Source organism: Agrilus planipennis, unplaced genomic scaffold, assembly GCF_000699045.2.
Source record: "Agrilus planipennis isolate EAB-ADULT unplaced genomic scaffold, Apla_2.0 scaffold171, whole genome shotgun sequence".
Classification (NCBI taxonomy): domain Eukaryota; kingdom Metazoa; phylum Arthropoda; class Insecta; order Coleoptera; family Buprestidae; genus Agrilus; species Agrilus planipennis.
In genome coordinates this window covers 499,598-516,678 of record NW_020438994.1, presented here as the reverse complement: position 1 = coordinate 516,678, position 17,081 = coordinate 499,598, and the positions used below count along the sequence as shown (strand labels likewise).

At 37.4% G+C, this 17,081-nt stretch overlaps 1 protein-coding gene across 1 annotated transcript in view; it reads left to right on the top strand.

Annotated features, from left to right (window-relative positions):
* Nucleotides 1-1,318: 1,318 nt before the first annotated feature.
* The window catches only part of LOC108739360, a 51,327-nt gene continuing 35,564 nt past the window's right edge, over nt 1,319-17,081 (top strand). The window contains exons 1-2 of the mRNA XM_025975727.1: nt 1,319-1,507; nt 14,040-14,309. Of these exons, the coding sequence (XP_025831512.1) occupies nt 1,319-1,507; nt 14,040-14,309 (459 nt within the window). The remainder of the gene's footprint in view (nt 1,508-14,039; nt 14,310-17,081) is intronic.

Here is a 17,081-nt window from a genome sequence, read left to right as displayed (position 1 = left end):
TGTATATTTCTTATGTAACATGGAAAATTTTTATATGCTACCTGAGAGAATGTTGTGATATTAAAACTAAGAGATATACTTAGCAGGTCCGCGCACGGGCAAATTGCCTTCTGCGGAGATATTATTGTTTTATTGTGTTAAACGAGAAACAGGTGCCCTTTACCCTGATCATAGAGCGGGCGAACTGAGTAACCCAATCTTATGATCGGAGTACAGTTGCTATATTATTTAGTGATTTCGTTTTAACTATGCGAATAATATCTGTATACTTAATTACTCCTGTTAATAAATAAATAAATAAAAAATATACCATTTTACTTTGTTCCGGTTCATCTATTACATGTACAGTGTATAAAACTTTTTAGTATTTAGAAAATTTAGACTGTTCCTGCTTTGCCTTTGAGCCTTTGAAAGACAGGCAGTTTTGTTAGTTTAAGACAGTTGTCCCTCGATAATCGGAGCACACTGCACACTGTAACGAATCGGATTAGTTTAGGATTATATTTTTGTATATAGCTCCAGAACCGACCTTTTCCCTTTACTTAGAATTTCATAACGCCTACCACTTTCCAATTCCTGACCTCAACCAATAGTAGTAACCACCCCACTTACCCTAGTATATATTTTAGCTTTAAATACTTAGACATGTATTATATAGAGCAACCAAGCGGAATGGTCTAGAGGTTTAGACCATTGCTTAGTATTCGGGAGGAGGCCGGTTCGATTCTGGGTCCGTCTGCCTTGGTCCAAGTTTTTCTGTGGTTTCCTTGGATCACTTAGGCAAATGCTGGGGCAGTAATATTCCATAGATAATGTTTCATTCTCTTCTGTCTTCATTTCGTCTGTCTCAACTTTCTCACCCGAACCACCACCCACTCATTCCCACGATTCCTGAAAATAGGCTGAAGAGGGCCTTCCGCCCTACCTTCCGGCGTAGTCCGGTGGGACTGCCCGCCCACCAGCTAGTGGGAATGAAACACCCAAAAGTTTTTTTTATATAGAGACAAGATTGATCCTTCAGTAAAACCAGTAGAATATTCATACATCATTTAAACCAGTCAATTTAGATTCATTTTTTATACCAGTAAATTACCGATTAAGAACCAAACAACTAATTTTGTTATAACATCAAGCCAATAAACCGATAAACCAAGTCTGAGTTCTTATCATTTCTTTCTAACTAACTATGCAAATTTAATTAGGCGCGTAGTCCGTCTAAAACAAGACGGGACATTACATACTTCATAAGACGGTTAGATTCCTTGTGAAAAAAGAAATCGAAGTAGCATGCACTTTGTTGTAGGCACATGTCAATATAATGTCCGTGAAAAGTATGATAAAGATTGTTGTTGTAGTATATCTATTTTTAAATGTCATTGATACAAAGAAAAGGTCAGGTTTTGTGTATTACACCACTGATACATCGAATCCTAATTACTACTGTGACGAGGATGAATATTATTGTGGAATTTCAGGAACTATAAAGAATACAGTTTGCGAAAGAGAGGTTAGTTAAATTATGTATAGACAGTTTGCGTAACCATGTTACGTAAGAGCATTTATCCCGTAGACGTCTGCGTTGGTACGTTAATATTTAGCTGCCGAAAATTAACCTACCTCGTTTTAGTGGTAATTACGAAGAAGGGTTGTCTTTCTATGATCTATTTAACTCAGTTATTTATGAAATTTTAATTTAACCAAGATAAAAAAAATCCATTATCCTAAAATGTGTGTTACCTCTGAGGCTGCTCATGTAATCATTTCGTTAACTGCATCGGCCGATAACTATACAAATGCTTGGCAATTATTAAGGGAACGATTTCAAAACAAACGTCTCATTATTCAGGGGCATGTTAATACGTTGTTGCGTTTCGACTATACAAAAGGACTCTTCGAGTTATTTAAGGCGATTTATTGGACTCATTTAACACTCACTTTCGGTCACTCACAATTTTCAATTTACCAATCGAACAGTGATTATTAATATGTACATTTAGTTAATACAAAATTATATTTCATAAGAAAAAAGAAATTAAATTTTTATCTAATCGCTGCCAACTACTGTAGAAACTCAGAAAAATGCAAAAAATTATTCTTTTCCAAAAGCAAGGCAACATTTATTAAATACTTACGTAAAACTAAACTCTTAGTTGTCCTTTATGTAAAGGTAAGCATTTTATCAATTAATGCGAGAAGTTTATCAAAATGCAAGTAACCGAAAGAATTAAATTTATTCAAAAGACAAATTTTTGTTTTAATTGTTTCCGAACCAACCACAAAACACGCGAATGCTATGCTAGTTCCTGTCGTAAATGGAACATGCAACCATGTTACATATTGAAAAACCCGATACAACTTCAGAAACAACTGAAGCGTTAGAAAACTACTCCTTTAACTTCTGTCATCGTAGGTCATTCTTTCTCCAATTCTGTTCCTAATAGGCAAGTATTACTATCAACAGTACAACTTTTAGTATATGACCGTAAAGGTCAACTTCAATCTTGTTGGACATTATTAGACGCCGGGTCTAAACTCAATTTAATTTCTCAAAAATTGTGCAAAAATTTGGATCTGCCCATTTAGAAAGTAAATTTCACTATTCCAGGAATAACACATCTCAGATTAAACAATCCGTCAATGTAAAACTAAAATCATGTATCCATTTATTTATTCAGCAGTTAACTTGTTTTGCATTAGAAATGTTAATCGATTGTTTACTAGCAAGTTCATTTAACAAAACCCAATTCAATATTCCAAATAACATCAATTTAGCTTAGTTAAGTTAGGTCCATATTTAAATCTCCAAAAAACACATTTTGGCTGGATCATAGAAGGTTCAACAGTTAATAATCAAGTTAATAATAGACATTACAGTTTTGTTCATCTGGAAAATTAAAAATCAAGATTTTGGGAAATCGAAAACATAAATGATCAAACAATTAATAATAATATTCAATGGAGGAGAATGCTTGTGAAACACATTTTAAAATTACTTGCCGAAGAAACGAAACAGGACATTTTGTAGTATGCCTTCCGCTGAAGCCCGACATTCACATTAGAAACTTTAGAGATATGACTGTTGGAGCGCAATTCATGATGTATCGTTTGAATAAAGAAAAAACAATTTCGTTATTCGCAGTTTAAACTTAGAAATACGTGCCTACAACAAAGGAACTTTATCATCATATTATGTAGGTTTTTCCTCGGCAGGTAACGTCCCTTCGTGTTGGTCACCAGATGGGTCGATGATCTTCCCATCATCAAACAATTTTGTGATTGTAGTTACGTAGTCACTAACCATAGCTTAAGGTCAAAAACACCCCACTAACTTACCTCCACCCCCTATATTTTGTTGTATATTTAAGCATTTTTTATATGTAATAAGCGCATTACGTTCAAGCATTAAGTTCAAGCATCAATCATCTTTTTAGTATATTCGTTGTAGTGTATCTTTAAGTATTTTTTCGGTGTTAGTTTTAGTGTACGTTTTTTATTAAAAGTTGAAAATCACATTAGTTATTATTGCTCGTTCTATCATTTTAACAAGACCACATATAGAAAATATTCGACCGTTATTTCCTAAAATATCGACTTCGTTAAATTAATTTTTATCGAAGAGGGTTTAAATGTTCCTTAGGAAAAAATCTAGGCCAGCAACACACCCGCAACAATCAACAATGCCGTCAAACGTTTCTATAATTTAGAAGAGAGACTAAAAAATAACGCTATTCTAAACCAACACTACAATCAATTTTTAGATGAATATATTTCATTAGGTCACATGGAGATGGTTAAAACCGAAAAAAAAAAACAAAATGAGGTCCATTATCTTCCATATCATGCAATATTCGAGGACGATAGTTTGACAACTAAAGTTAGAATTGTATTTGATGGTTCCGCAAAAATAACTAATCAATAAAGCTTAAATGGCAAATTAATGTAAGATCCTACCATTCAGGAAGATCTTTTCTCTGTATTACGTCGGTTTCGCATCCACCAGTTTGCATTAACTGCTGATATTACCAAAATGTACCCACAAATTGAAGTTAATAGTAGAGATTGCGATTAGCAGAGAATTTCTTGGCGCGCAGATCCTCATGAACCGATCTGCGAATATCGTCTCTGTATGGTAACATACGGTACGAAATGTGCTCCTTTTCTAGTTATTAGAAGTCCACCAAACATCTGTAGATGTTAGCAAAACCCATCCTATCGTGCACACTATCCTATGTAGGAATTTTTGTGTAGACGATCTCCTTAAGGGCGCTCAGTTCATAAAGAAGACTGAAAAAATCAAAAAGGAGGTCTTTATGGTTCTCACAGACGCGGTATTCCATCTTAACAAATGGGCTTCAAATGTACCGTATTTACTTTCTGATTGGACTAACAAAGAAGATTTGGTGCTCATTAAAGACAATGAAGACGTAAAAACATTAAGGTTATGGTGGAATCTATCAACTGATTTATTCAAATTTAATACCAAATTCAAATCTATAAAAAATTTCAAAATTACTAAACGTAAAGTATTATCAGCCAACTGCCAAATTTTTGATCCATTAGGACTAATATCTCCTATCATCAAAATCGTTAAACTGATAATGCAAAAATTATGGGGTTTGAAATTAGAGTGGGACGGTTCACTCCCTCCTCACCTTTACAGCGTATTGCTAAATTATGTTCAAAATTAGAATCTCTACTAGCACGAATGGAAATTCCGCGATGGTTTTGCGAAACTATTTGTGGGTGATTATTGACGATGAAGAAAAACTCTTTGTTGAAGAGAGAAGTAGAGAATTTATTTTACAGAAAATGAAGATGAGTAAAAGAGAATAGCGGAAAGTCGGTAGATGTTAATATGAAGAATGGCTGAGAGAGACTGGTCTTTGAGGGTGCAGAAATTATGTAACGAAGTGAAAAGTGAATATGCACATGTGTTTTTATTTTAGGGTACAGCTCTTGAAAAGAAGGAACCGTCGACTTTCGTTCTCAGAATTTTCTGTCGATCGGTTTTTGTTAGTATGAAATAGGATACTTTATGTGGGTTAGGTATAGATACATTCAAAAGGCAGGAAGTCAGATCCAGAAAAGAAACTGTTAACATGCTGTTAGTAGAAAGGCAGTTCGTTAGAATATTTACAAGTTGAAGAAAAGCAGAAGTTATATATATACAGAGTGTTACATATTATTTACAATGATTATGATGATATATCTACAAAACAAAAGACTAAAATACATAGTGTAATAGGCGAGGGTCGCCACAGTACCCCCCTGCTAGTGTTAACGAACTATAATTTAAAATTGACAAATTAAAATTGTGAGTGTGTAAATCGTTATATATATCTACAAATATACATGTTATACACAATTAATCTGTAGTCTGTCGGGAAAATGCACATGACGGCCGTATCTTGTAACAGGCTGTTTATAATCAGGGGAAACCTCAGATGGAATTGGATCTTTGTTAATAACACCGGGATGACACGGAATTGTCTCATCAACTGCAACGTATGCCGGTTTAAGTCGGTCAATGGTTACTGTTACGTTACGGCCATTGATGAGTACCACAAACGTCTTTTCTGACCGGCAAACAACAGGGTACGGACCATCAAACGGTGGTTGTAGCATCTCCTTGGACCCCCCGCGACATACGAAGACCTGCTGGGTGGTGTTCAAATCTTTGAACACAAATGTTTCCTTTTCACCGTGACGGCGTTGTTTTTGGGGTCTTAACCTACTGAAGTGTTGCCGAAGGCCGTTAACAAATTCCGTGGAAGTCAGCATGTTTCCCACAGGAAGTGTGGCGCTTAAGAATTCCCCTGGTAGACGTAATGTTTGTCCATATACCATTTCAGCTGCGGTGGCCTTCAAATCTTCTTTCCACGCTGAACGTATACCTAGAAGGACGGTGGGAAGGGTTTGGGTCCATGAAGGTGTTTCATGACACATTATTGTAGACTTGAGTTGTCGATGAACTCGTTCAATCATCCCATTGGCTGCAGGGTGATAAGCCGTTGTTCGCAAATGAGATGTACCTAGTAAACTATTTAGTTGTTTAAATAGGTACGACTCGAATTGCCTGCCCTGGTCCGTTGTTATTCTGAGTGGGGTACCATACCGAACGATCCAGTTTTCATATAGGGCACGAGCTACAGTTGCGGCTTCCTGGTACAGTAACGGGACAGCTTCCGGCCATCTTGTGTAGCGGTCTATCATTGTAAGGCAATATCGATGTCCTTCTGAGGGTGGCATAATGATTATATCAATATGGATATGTTCAAACCTTTCCGATGGTAATGAGAAGGTTCCCGTTGGTGCCGATACATGACGGGAAATTTTCGATCGCTGGCATGGTATGCAGCTCCGGGCCCATCGTCTGCAGTCGGACTTAATGGACGGCCAGACATAGCGCTGTGTTGCCAGTTTAACTGTTGCGTTCGCTCCTGGATGCGATAAGCGATGAACCGTGTTAAATGCACTTTTCCTAAATTTTGGAGGAATGGATGGACGAGCGGCAGCAGTTGAAATGTCGCAAAAAATGTATGTATCCGTTTCAGGAATTTGAATGCGTTTGATGTTTAATGTGGAGTTATTGGTCAGGTATTGCTGTAGTTCCTCGTCTGATTCTTGTGCGGCTGCTAATGCTTGGTAGTCTAAATTTGATGTGTTTATTGCATCAATGCGGGATAATGTATCAGCAACTATGTTGTTTTCTCCAGAAATGTGACGAATATCGGTAGAAAATTGTGCAATAAAATCTAAATGACGGAATTGACGTGGAGAACATTGATTTTGTTTCTTTGAAAATGCAAAAGTTATAGGTTTGTGATCCGTATAGATTGTGAAAGGTCGTGCTTCTACCATATGACGAAATTGTTTAACTGCCAAATATATGGCTAAAAGCTCGCGGTCATAAGCTGCATATTTCATCTCGGCAGGACTTAATTTCTTCGAAAAGAATTCTAAGGGCTGCCAACTGTTGTCTACCCACTGCTGAAGGACCGCTCCGACTGCGTAGTTGGAAGCGTCGGTGAATATTGCTAATTGGGCGTCGTGTGCGGGATGAGCTAGCAATGTTGTCTGTGTCAGCTGTTCTTTTAGGACCTCGAAAGCTTGAATTGTATCTGGAGTCCACTCAACCGGTGTTTTACCTTTCACGTTACCCTTTAACAAATCATTGAGAGGGGCCTGAAGTTCAGCAGCTTTAGATAGAAATCTTCTACAAAAATTTATCATATCTAAAAACTGTCTTAATTTCTTTATGGTATTAGGACGCGGAAGTTCACGAATCGCGTCAATTTTCGCGGGGAGCGGACGAGTACCATCGCTTTAAACTAGGTAGCCTAAAAACTTGACTTGGTTTTGTCCAAAAACGCACTTGGCTGGATTAATTACAACTCCATATTGTTTTAAACGGTCAAATAATGTTCGCAAATGGTCTAGATGTTCTTCTAATGACGTTGATGCGACTAATATATCATCGATATATGCATAGCAGAAATCTAGACCTTGTAGCACTTCATCTATAAATCTTTGGAAAGTTTGCGCTGCGTTGCGCAACCCGAAGCTCATGAACATAAACTCAAACAAACCAAAGGGAGTTGTAATGGCTGTTTTTGGCACATCTTCTTCAGCGACCGGTATTTGATTCAATGCGCGCACTAGATCTATTGTTGAAAACACATTTTTACCGCGTAAAGTCTGGGAAAAGTCTTGAATGTGTTTCACGGGATATCGGTCGGGACACGTTCGCGCGTTTAGGGCACGATAATCACCACACGGGCGCCACTCGTCATCCTTCTTCTGCACCAAATGAAGCGGTGATGACCACGCACTTTTTGATGGGCGAGCGATGCCTAAACGCAGCATTGCTTCAAACTGTTGTTTGGCACTTTTTAGTCTTTCAGGTGCAAGTCGCCGAGGTTTCTGAGCAACTGGGGGACCCGGTGTGGTAATTATGTGGTGCTTTGTTGAGTGTGCCGTTAATTTTGGTGCCCCATCTGGTCGTGTTACTTCAGGGTATTGTTTCACAAGACCGAGAAAGGGTGAAGAACCGGAAATAGTCTTTATCGATGGAATTTCACACTCATTTACTTCACCTAGGGAAATAAGATGGGTGGTTAAGTCCAAAGTCGCTTGTTCTTCATATCTACCAATAGACCGAAATGTGCGAGAAAATCGACTCCAATGATAGGTTTGGATATGTCTGCGACAACGAATCTCCACGTAAATTGTCGTCGAAGGCCCAAGTCTAATGTTATTGTGATAGTCCCAAAAGTAGTGATGTTGGTACCATTTGCTGCGGAAAGTTCATAGTTGGATCTTTCTCGTGGCTCAGGTAGTTCACTGCGTGGGAACACACACAAATCCGCTCCGGTGTCGATGAGGTATTTAACACGTGATGTGTTGTCAGCGACGAACAAACGGCGTGATGACGTAGGGCTGGGGTCGTCGGCCGTCATCAACGACTGCCCAAGTCGTTTCCCGATGTGTTACCGGGATAGCTGCACGGGTTTACGCATTTCCTAGCGTTTGCCCCAAAACGCCAATGAAACCAACACATGCCACTTTCTCTATCTGATCGTGAACGCGAAACCGATCGCGAAGTAGAAGAACGCGAACTTGAGCGTGAAGGTCTGCGTGAACGACGGTATTGATACGGGGCTGCACTATTGAGCTTGATAGCCGCTATTTCTTGCAGCGCCGATGTCAGTGCGTTCTCCAGAAGATCGAAGCGGTTGTTGATGGCTGATTCGGTAGGTGTTGATGACATCTCCGCAATATTATTGAAGGTGCCATAAGCCTCGATAATGGAATCGGCAATTTCGGCTCTCTTATCCAACGTGAGATCTTTATGTCCCACTAGAATTGCTTGGACATGTTTTGGCAAACGACTTACCCAAAGTGTTTGAAGTATGTCTTCGGGAAACTCATTTCCAGCAAGATTCCGCAGGTGCCGTAAAAATTGCGTAGGTTTTCGATCACCCAACGGTTCATTTTCTAGAAGTCGTCGCGTATTGTGTTCGCGCGACGAACCCATTCGTTTAATGAGTTCGGTTTTTAACATCTCATACGATCGCTCGTTTCGCGGTTTTAGTATAATATCGCACACTTCTACTGCGTATTTTTGGTCCAAACCACTGACCGCGTACCCGAACTTGGTAGAGTCTTGGGTAATTCCGGAAGCAACGAAACTACTTTCAAGTATGGAAAACCATAGTTCCGGATCTGCTGCTATAAATTGTGGCACTTTAACTGTTACACGGTCGATGGAAATGTCTGTCTGTGCGGTATCACTATGTCCAGTAGCCATGGTTAATTGTTGTTGCTGTATTTATTCTGTACACTTAAACACTATGATAGTTGCTAATTACCGATGAAAGTTTAATTATTTATAAAATACTATTCTAAACTGTACACTTCTGCAATTGTTAAACTCACGCACGTTCCGAATAAACTTACCTACTTGCGTTTTTCGGTCGGGGTCACCAATTTGTGGGTGATTATTGACGATGAAGAAAAACTCTTTGTTGAAGAGAGAAGTAGAGAATTTATTTTACAGAAAATGAAGATGAGTAAAACAGAATAGCGGAAAGTCGGTAGATGTTAATATGAAGAATGGCTGAGAGAGACTGGTCTTTGAGGGTGCAGAAATTATGTAACGAAGTGAAAAGTGAATATGCACATGTGTTTTTATTTTAGGGTACAGCTCTTGAAAAGAAGGAACCGTCGACTTTCGTTCTCAGAATTTTCTGTCGATCGGTTTTTGTTAGTATGAAATAGGATACTTTATGTGGGTTAGGTATAGATACATTCAAAAGGCAGGAAGTCAGATCCAGAAAAGAAACTGTTAACATGCTGTTAGTAGAAAGGCAGTTCGTTAGAATATTTACAAGTTGAAGAAAAGCAGAAGTTATATATATACAGAGTGTTACATATTATTTACAATGATTATGATGATATATCTACAAAACAAAAGACTAAAATACATAGTGTAATAGGCGAGGGTCGCCACATATTACTTTTTTAGAATTACATGTATTTTGTGATGATTCTAAAAGGACGTATGACGCTTTTGTATATGTTACGAACTGTGTATTTAGATGGTAGGTTCTCGTGACTTTGAAATCACGAGTCGCGCCTGTCAAAAGTCTTTTACTATCCAGGCTAGAAATTTGCGGAGCGGTACTTTTAACCGATTTAGTAAGCAACTTGATTAATTCACTCAACATTAAGTTTCATCTTACAAAGTTATTATAAGTTATTAGGGAAAAATACTGGCCCATTTTCGACTGTAGTATGGTAAGAGGTGTTATACGCTTTTGCGTAAGATTTTTCAGGGCAAAGCCGAATGCAGCACATCAGCTTATGGCTGATTTGCCTGCAATTAGAATTCAACAATCCAGATCTTTTGTTAATAGGAAGATCGAGAGCGTGACAGAATATGTATTAAGGTGTATATTACACATTTTATTTGTTTATCAACAAACGCCGTGCATATCGAATTGATTATAGACTTCAGCTCAAAGGCATTTTTAGCTGCACTCAAAGGATTTATTACTAGAAGAGGTAGGATCACAAATATTTATTCTGACAATGGCACCAATTTTGTTGGTGCTAATCGAGAACTTAAACAATTGTATCAATTATTTCATGATAATAAATTTAAAAACCAGTTATGCGATGCTCTCTCGTACGAATCAATCAACACGTGGCACTTTCTACCACAAAAATCACCGCGCTTTGGAGGAATTTGGTAAGCCGGAATAAAGTCTATCAAATATCATTTCAAACGCATTGTTGGAAAGATGACAATGACATACGAAGAATTGTATACCATTCTAACCCAGATTGAACCAATCCTAAATTCTCGTCCTTTCCTGCCTATTCCCGATTCACCAAATGACCCGGAAGCCCTCACACCCGGACACTTCCTAATCGGCATGCCACTTACTGCGATCCCGGAACCGGATCTTACCGAGCTAAATCCAAATCGGCTATCCCAATGACAACATATCCAACAACTCAGCCAAAATTTCTGGAAACGCTAGAAATATGAATACTTGACTTTGTTACAACAACGACTAAAATGGATGTCTATCAAAACCAATATGTCAAAGAGCCCAAAAATCACCAAAAACATGTAAATAAATACAATTATTCTGATTTTTATTTTGGGCGATACAGTCGTCACTCCAAATAGGTAATGTATGAAATACCCACGTTCAGGACTGCCCTTTCTGCTAATCCTTCATGTCAGAAGTACATGTAGGAGTACTTGTTATCTCCAAAGTTGATGTCCAAGTTGTAGCACGAAAGCTGGCTCAAATAAAACATGTGGGAATGCGTCAAACGTGGTACAAACATGTGTTGTACTAAATCCATTGAGAAAACACTCACGGTGCTATTTAGTACTTGCGAGGATACAATGTCTACTTTCATAAGTGTAATGGCTGCTTCTGCTTTTCGATGATAGAGCTCTAACACAACGGTTGCTGCCCGACTTCTTTTACCCTGTGCTTTTATTTCGGCAGATGTCACTTCATGATGAACGTTTCACGAACGTCAGGCCAGGTTTCGTAGTATTTTTTAAAAAGGGTCAATCTTTGTACGTTAGTTAACGACTTGCAATCAAATTTATATTTACATGTTGCCTGTAAAATGAAATACACATTTTGATGTTCACAAAACACCTTTAAATGTTGAAAACTCATTTTTAGGTTAGGTTTCATTTTTCAACTACTGTAGTTCACTTCCTCGTTTCATACGATTTCCCGGCATTTTTCCGTCGCTTTTGTTCGTCACTCAGTCTTTCCCATCCCATTTTGCGAGGTTTTGTATTCATTTTAAACTAATTCTTCAGTTGTATTGCTCGAAAAGCAAACAAATAAATACATAATAGAGAGGAACGCACTATGTAGATAGCACCTTTGTTGAGCAACTAACGTGACGCTTGTGCCAACAACTTTCAGGCTACTTTTCACCTACCAATCTACCATCTTGTGTTCGAGCATTTGGTTCTTTTCTTTGGAACTATCTCATTTTTCGAGAATTGGGCACATAGCCCTTTTGTTACTTCTACATCCCAATTAAGCCAGGACATTCGGTATGGACAAGAAAATGTTGAAGATATGATGTACCACGACGTGTGAAAGGTCAAAATTCACACTTGAAAGGTCATGTGTTACTAAAAATACAATTTAATTATTGAAACTTTAGCAGACACTTAATTCGTTGTACAATCAGAGACAGCGATGGAGCTTCAGATAAACTGTAAAAAGCAACAGCTTACGCTTTTTAATGGTAAAAAAGTAGAAACAATATCTGTAAACAGTGTTGATACGGTTACATTCATATGCTGTACTATTTTGTAGACCAAAGTTTGGCGAAAAAGAAGTTTTCTATCTAGTTTACGCTGCCTCAGCGAAAGATATACGCACCTTACTTGATAGAGTGACAACAATCATCAATTATCCGAAACTATCATGCCGAAACGAGTATGACAATTTCTGAGTATGCTAAACTTTTACAAGAAAGTCTTGTCGGACGCTGCCTACACGCATAAATTGCTTCAAGGAAACTTAAAAGGCAACACATTGCTACGATACAACAAAACAGCTGACGACGGATTCCAATTGAGTATGAAACAACTTCCTGAAACTAGTCTCCTACACCATTCTCAACCAATGTAATGCAGCATTATCTATATTTTGTGTTTCACTTTCGATCGCTGCTTAGACGCTGCGTTACAAAAATACCACGATGAAAACTAGGAGCTTTTCACATTCTTTACTAGCAAACTCTCCAACGTGGAGACAAAAGCGCTTTCGATCGAGAACTTCCAGCAATTTATATATCATTAAGCACATCCGACATTTTCAGAAGCCCGTGACTTTATCATTTTCACGGATAACTAACTAACTGACCAATGCTCTTCTAGGCAATCACATAGCTCATTTTCAACAAACATACGACAGGAACAGCCAGACTATTCTCTACCTCATCATTTCGTTTCGCCATTTTAAGTCATTTACATTCCTCAACGCACTCTGGTAGGCATTCGTATATCTATCGTCGTGATGTCCTACTCTGAACGATACCATTACTGCTTCACATTTCAACTCTTCAATGAACTGTCTTATCTAAAGAATATCAAACACATCCCTACCACAGCATACCACCCTACAGATAATAAAATAGTCCAACGGATTTCATTGTTAGTTGAAGACTATAACAACATGTTATCAAAACAACAGCTGGACTCAGATTCTTTCCACAGCACCTTAGGCATCCGAATAGCCTGAAAAGATGGCCTGAAAGCAACAGCCTCTGACATGGTATATGAAAAATTAATAAGCCTACCGAGTAAATTCCTACCTCTGCCGAACCTACAGATCTATTGCAGACGATCTACCTACGTAATTGATACGGCTTGTATCTGGAACACGATATGGGGACAAGCAAACAGCAGGAACGGCTACATGCTCACTGTATAACTACCTAAAAGAGCTAAAAAACCGTATCTGTTCACAGACTTATGCCAGTATACATCATGTCAGAAGGACAATGTAACAACTCACTTTCGTGCTTACAATCACCAACAACGGCGCCTCACAGTCAATAAAAATAATTCATTCAGGACTTCGAATGCACTTCCCGAAATACTTCAGAGCAGGATGACCAATATCATTCATCATTAGGGTGTACAAATGTAATAATCCATTATACATGCACATAATTACCTTCAATATCGATCGACCAATCTAGGTCATTGTTGCACGAGAATCAAAATGCTTAATGTAAATTTCGCATATAAATCCATGTAAATACTGTAGTATAAATAGGATGATTGATCTTTCTTTAGTTAGCTAAGCACATAGCTACACAATAAATATTTAAAAATGAAATCAGTCAGATGCTGACAGGCTGAGAGAACAATTTCGTATTACAACTTGACTGAAACGCTCATAATACATCAACTTGCTGTTACTTGTTTTTATCATGTTATAATCTTATCCTAATAGTTATAAAATTATATCTAGAAATGTGGGCCTACTGCAACTTGTGGTGAATATTTTAAAATGTTACCTTTGAATGATAGAGAGAGGGAAACTATTGTGCATCTACATAATGAAATTCGTCATGATGTTGCAATGACTGGTGTTACTAGTGAGCAGATGGAATTGGACTTGAAATATTTTGAGGGAAAATTGACGAACAACACTGGCATAGAAATCGCTGGAATGCGATACTATCATCCACGAATAAGAGAATTCCATTCTGAGCTTGTATTGTCAAAAATGAACACAATGGTAAGTTTATTGAGGTACTTAAAATTGACATTTTCCTTCATAATAATTTAATGACGTCATATGAAACAGCTTATAAACCAAAATGATCGTCATACACCCAAAGGTAAATTTCTTGGCGAAATTTTATTTCCCAATTTGGACAAAAAAAGAAACTAGTCACCTATCCATCGATAAAAGCAGGGGTATTACTTAATCCTTTTGTTAATAATTATTCTTAATAGATATGTAATGTAAAAGCCTTTGCTATCATTACCGTTTAATTTACTTACAGAATAAAACTACTCTAAGTAGTATAATACCGTTGTCCATAGTCATTAATGTACATAAATAGGACAAATCGTTGGTTTCCGATGTGTAATTGGGATTGAAAATGTACATGATCGAATTAGCATCTACTTGGTGAAAACTGATAATTTTATTATAAAAAACAATTAGTATAATTGGGATCCGTCAAATGGGAGGAGACTAAAAACATGGCACCGATTAGGGAAAATTTATCGTAGTTCCTATAGCGTACCGTGCTTCCAAGTTTTTAAATTACGATAAAATGATGAGTATAGACACAACATGTGATTGGGCTGACACCAAGCCTCGGAAAGGAAATTTCGTTGAAGGTGATATAAAAACAAAAGACGACACGTCATCGGTGCACTTAATTTATTTGGTATGGACACTAATTATATACTATATACAAAAAAAAATTAAAAAAGACAAGTTCGCACACCACACACTGTTTCGATATACAAGCACACACAAAATACCCTATAGAAAATATACAATATGACAAATAAATCGACAAGCACACACACAATGAAAATATACAATATGACAAATAAATCGACAAGCACACACACAAAGAAAATATACAATATAAATAACTCCGGCAAGCACACACACAATGAAACCATACAACATATATATACAAAACTTCGAGACAAAAAGAACAGGATATATCTATCTCTCTCTCCCTTGCCGCTGGTGGGTGGAATGTCAGAGATAGGCGAAATAACACACATGAAAAAAAAATAGAGGATGATTAGTAGATCGGAGGTTAGGATCTCTCTCTCCCTTGCCGCTGGTGGGTGGAATGTCAGAGATGGTTTTTGATTGCGCTGGGACCAGTATTTATACCAACCTGAGGTAATGAAAAGGGGTGGAATGTAGAGGGGTTGAAGGTGGGGTGATGAAGTGGGGTAAAATTGGTTAAAGAATGAACGAATGTGAGATAACGGGTACTTAGGGAAAAAAAATGAAAAAAATGATGCTGGGAACGAACGTGGCATACTCGAAAACCTAGGATTAAAAAAAAAGAGCAAGTCTGTACGATAACTAGAAGAGAAAACAGAAATTGAAAGAAAGATAGAATTTATAGTGCGGGAAATAAGTAAAGAAATAAATAGAAAATAAAAAAAGGAAATAGATGTCTAGACAAAAAACCAGTTAATGAAAAAAAGAAAAATATTAAAAGAATTGAATAAAATTTAGTTTTCGAAATATGCCTCATGTAGGGGTTGTTGTTGGTAACGGTGAAACTTGTCGGACGGGTTGATAAGGGAAGTAGGTAGGTAAACATACCGGTCGACGAGTCTGGGTTTCGTGGAACAAATTTTGCATGTACTTTCCTACCAGGTACAACAAAGGTGAGCGTGTTTTTAATGCCAATCACATTATAAAATTCGGAAATAACAAATCCGGAAACGAGCCTTTAAATGCCGTCAAGTTTACTGCCTACTTTTTACAAACTTCGGATTTAAAAAGTGATTCGTGTTATATAATTGGTAAGGTGATTCTGGGTGATTTAAGCAATATCATATCAATGACTTGCACGTGCAAAGCAGATTTAAGAGAACGTTGCAAACATATTATTGCAACTTTGTTGTTGTTCTTAACCTCAAAATACTTATATCGTATCATTAGAATTGTTTAAATCAATNATTCCGGAAGCAACGAAACTACTTTCAAGTATGGAAAACCATAGTTCCGGATCTGCTGCTATAAATTGTGGCACTTTAACTGTTACACGGTCGATGGAAATGTCTGTCTGTGCGGTATCACTATGTCCAGTAGCCATGGTTAATTGTTGTTGCTGAATTTCTTCTGTACACTTAAACACTATGATAGTTGCTAATTACCGATTAAAGTTTAATTACTTATAAAATACTATTCTAAACTGTACACTTTTGCAATTGTTAAACTCACGCACGTTCCGAATAAACTCACTTACTTGCGTTTTTCGGTCGGGGTCACCAATTTGTGGGTGATTATTGACGATGAAGAAAAACTCTTTGTTGAAGAGAGAAGTAGAGAATTTATTTTACAGAAAATGAAGATGAGTAAAAGAGAATAGCGGAAAGTCGGTAGATGAAGAATGGCTGAGAGAGACTGGTTTTTGGGGGTGCAGAAATTATGTAGCGAACTGAAAAGTGAATATGCACATGCGTATTTTTTTTTATTTTAGGGTACAGCTCTTGAAAAGAAGAAACCGTCGACTTTCGTTCTCAGAATTTTCTGTCGATCGGTTTTTGTTAGTATGAAATAGGATACTTTATGTGGGTTAGGTATAGATACATTCAAAAGGCAGGAAGTCAGATCCAGAAAAGAAACTGTTAACATGCTGTTAGTAGAAAGGCAGTTCGTTAGAATATTTACAAGTTGAAGAAAAGCAGAAGTTATATATATACAGAGTGTTACATATTATTTACAATGATTATGATGATATATCTACAAAACAAAAGACTAAAATACATAGTGTAATAGGCGAGGGTCGCCACA